This window comes from Microtus pennsylvanicus, chromosome 1 (assembly GCF_037038515.1).
Source record: "Microtus pennsylvanicus isolate mMicPen1 chromosome 1, mMicPen1.hap1, whole genome shotgun sequence".
NCBI classification, from domain to species: Eukaryota; Metazoa; Chordata; class Mammalia; order Rodentia; family Cricetidae; genus Microtus; species Microtus pennsylvanicus.
Window position 1 is genome coordinate 222,601,292 of NC_134579.1, and position 1,738 is coordinate 222,603,029.

A 1,738-nucleotide genomic window follows, 5' to 3' on the forward strand; every position below is an offset into this window, starting at 1 on the left:
TGGCATATGCCTTTCAAGGAAGTTAGGTCAAGCCAACTCCATGGTTCCCTGCAGTTTGAAGAAAATCCGCCAAACAAATATCTGACCTCCTACAGTTCGCTGCTTCTTTCTTTGTATTCTGACTGCATACACATGGTAGATTTTAATTTGATAATTTGGAAGCACAAGTAATAGAAAGTCCTGGCATACTGTTCTTCTCATAATGTCTATTACTACTAAATACATGTATATACATACATATATAATATGATATGTATACAGGAAGCCTCAGAAAATATGATACAGCAGTTAGTACTATAACATGTAGTGCTAAATCTGGTACTTTAAATATATTAATAACAGAGTGACAAAATTTGATAGTAATCCTTAATTCTTATCTTGAAAGATATGTTACTTACAATTCACACAGGAAAGGTACCAGTATTTACTATTATTGATTAAGCATTGAATCTCATACATCCAAATATTTTAAGATTTAGAAAGACAAACATCATGATTTAGATTTCTCATACTCTGATTTAGCAGAAAATATTATAATTATTTTTCCAAGAAAAGTAGTTTATGACACCAAACTTGCCTCAGGACATTCTTCATCTCCATGTTTCTCAGAGTGTAGATCAGAGGGTTGAACATGGGAGCTATGATTGTGTAGAAAAGAGCAAAAATTTTATCTTCTGGATAAGAGACAGATGATCTAATATATATGAAAAGTACTGGCACAAAAAACAAAGTAACAACTGTGACATGAGAACTGCATGTAGAAAGAGCTTTGCTGCGGTTCTCTGCAGGATAAGTTCTGATAGTGTATAATATGAAAGAGTACGACCATATCAAGACTATGAAGGTCACCAGTCCCATCATGCCTGAATTGGCAACCACCAGAAGTCCAACTTTGTATGTATTGCTGCAGGCAAGTGACAGCAAAGGATAAACATCACAGAAATAGTGATCCATTTCATTGGGGCCACAAAGGGGAAGGCTGATAACAAGGAAACTCTGGAAGAAAGAATGTATGAAAGCACCAATACAGCAAGCAGCAACCATGGCACGACACCTCCACCTGCTCATGATGATGGTGTAGTGCAGGGGCTTGCAGATGGCTACATAGCGGTCATAGGCCATTACTGTGAGGATAAGTATCTCAATCCCCCCAAAGAAATGCATGGTAAAAAGCTGAGCCATGCAGCTGGTATAAGAAATCATGTTCCTTTCTTTGAGAAGGCCAGTGAGAAGCTTGGGAGTCACTGTGGACGTATAGCACAGGTCTGACAAAGCAAGGTAATTAAGGAAGAAATACATTGGTTGTTCATTTAGCTTGCTGAAAATGATAGATATCATTACAAACATGTTTCCCCCCCAAATAGCTGTGTAACAAAACAAGAACAGGAGGAAGCATAGAATTTTAATTTTCTTGTTCTGGGAAAGTCCTAACAGTATAAATTCAGTGATGTTATTGGTACATTCCATATTCCAAAGAAATTAAGATCCAATGGAGTTAGCTGAAAGCAAATGATAGAGAAAGATTAAAATTTTTCATTAATCATGGTATGAATCATATAAAATACTTTAAAAATTACATTAATTTTTGAAAATATCTTTCTTTTCTCTGTGTATTTCTAATTATTATATTCTAGAAAAAGTCTTCATTTAGATGTCATCATCATTTCAACCATATTAATCACTTTAGTAAAAGTGTGTAGTGCTAAAAGTCACACTAGTGAAAAGTACAACCAAAGAT

The 1,738-nt window shown here is 35.0% G+C and overlaps 1 protein-coding gene across 1 annotated transcript; it reads right to left on the reverse strand.

The window, feature by feature from the left end:
- Positions 1 to 537: 537 nt before the first annotated feature.
- On the reverse strand, positions 538 to 1,467 carry LOC142842717 (olfactory receptor 4P4-like). Its single transcript, XM_075959414.1, has one exon. It carries the CDS (start codon positions 1,465 to 1,467, stop codon positions 538 to 540), a length of 930 nt encoding a protein of 309 aa, XP_075815529.1.
- Between the last annotated feature and the right edge of the window lie 271 nt (positions 1,468 to 1,738).

Excerpts from the sequence above, each read along its gene's own strand:
- LOC142842717 (XM_075959414.1), bottom strand. The coding sequence starts at position 1,467 with ATGGAATGTACCAATAACATCACTGAATTTATACTGTTAGGACTTTCC.